This window comes from Arachis ipaensis, chromosome B04, assembly GCF_000816755.2.
Source record: "Arachis ipaensis cultivar K30076 chromosome B04, Araip1.1, whole genome shotgun sequence".
NCBI lineage: Eukaryota > Viridiplantae > Streptophyta > Magnoliopsida > Fabales > Fabaceae > Arachis > Arachis ipaensis.
The window spans coordinates 78,745,565-78,746,404 of NC_029788.2; the positions used below are offsets into that span (position 1 = coordinate 78,745,565).

At 37.6% G+C, this 840-nt stretch overlaps 1 protein-coding gene across 1 annotated transcript in view; it reads right to left on the minus strand.

Annotated features, from left to right (window-relative positions):
• Positions 1–438, minus strand: part of LOC110271515 — a 4,784-nt gene extending 4,346 nt beyond the window's left edge. The window contains exon 1 of the mRNA XM_021122469.1: positions 416–438. Within this exon, the coding sequence (XP_020978128.1) occupies positions 416–438 (23 nt within the window). The remainder of the gene's footprint in view (positions 1–415) is intronic.

Below are 840 nucleotides of genomic sequence, written 5' to 3' on the forward strand. Positions count from 1 at the left end.
AAAAGTATCTCAAAATATAATCATATATACGATTTTCAAATACTTTGATTGTCATATGCATAAGGGTGCAAAGGTAGGAGTGTGATTGCAAAGCAAACGTTACAAGGTAGGCTCAATACACAAGGTCACATAATCTCAAGACTTTTACAAAAACTTGAGGTAACAAAATATGGTGCAAACCAAGATAGGCGTTCACAAAATAAGGCGATATCAATGTGACATAAAGGCTACCAAAACAGGTTGGTAATAAAACAATGGCCACAACGTTTGCCGACAAATCTCGTTCTTACTTCAGAACCTCAACCTCCCAACTCCACCAATCATTTTACAACCTCATGGCCAATCATAAGCCTAACAACCGCAAACCCGTTAGCAAGGAACAAAACATCCACAACTCATAACATGGTACACCTACCGTTTCACCTTCCATATACACATATCACGTCTTAAAGAACTAACGCATCGTGTTACTACGTCTACAAATCGCACGTGATATCAAAACAGTTCTCGAGTCTACTCAGAAGGATACAAGATTTAAAAAGGAGAGTCAAATGTCAAGGATAATACTCATAGATTCGAGAGAATGTATCCAATCCCCGGATAGACAAAGATGTCCAAGCAAAGGAGTTTGCTAGAAATAAATTGATTGACAATTCCAAAGAAAACACTTGGATCCAAGAAATCCAATAGGACCAATCAGAAGAGAACCAGCGCCTTAGTTCGAAACAAATTCAAGTTGAGTCGAAGAAGTAGGAGGTTTACAAAAAGGAATATCAAACCCAAGACAAAGCTCACAAAACTCAAGAGCAAGATTAAAAGTACTTCCAAATACATTGTTCA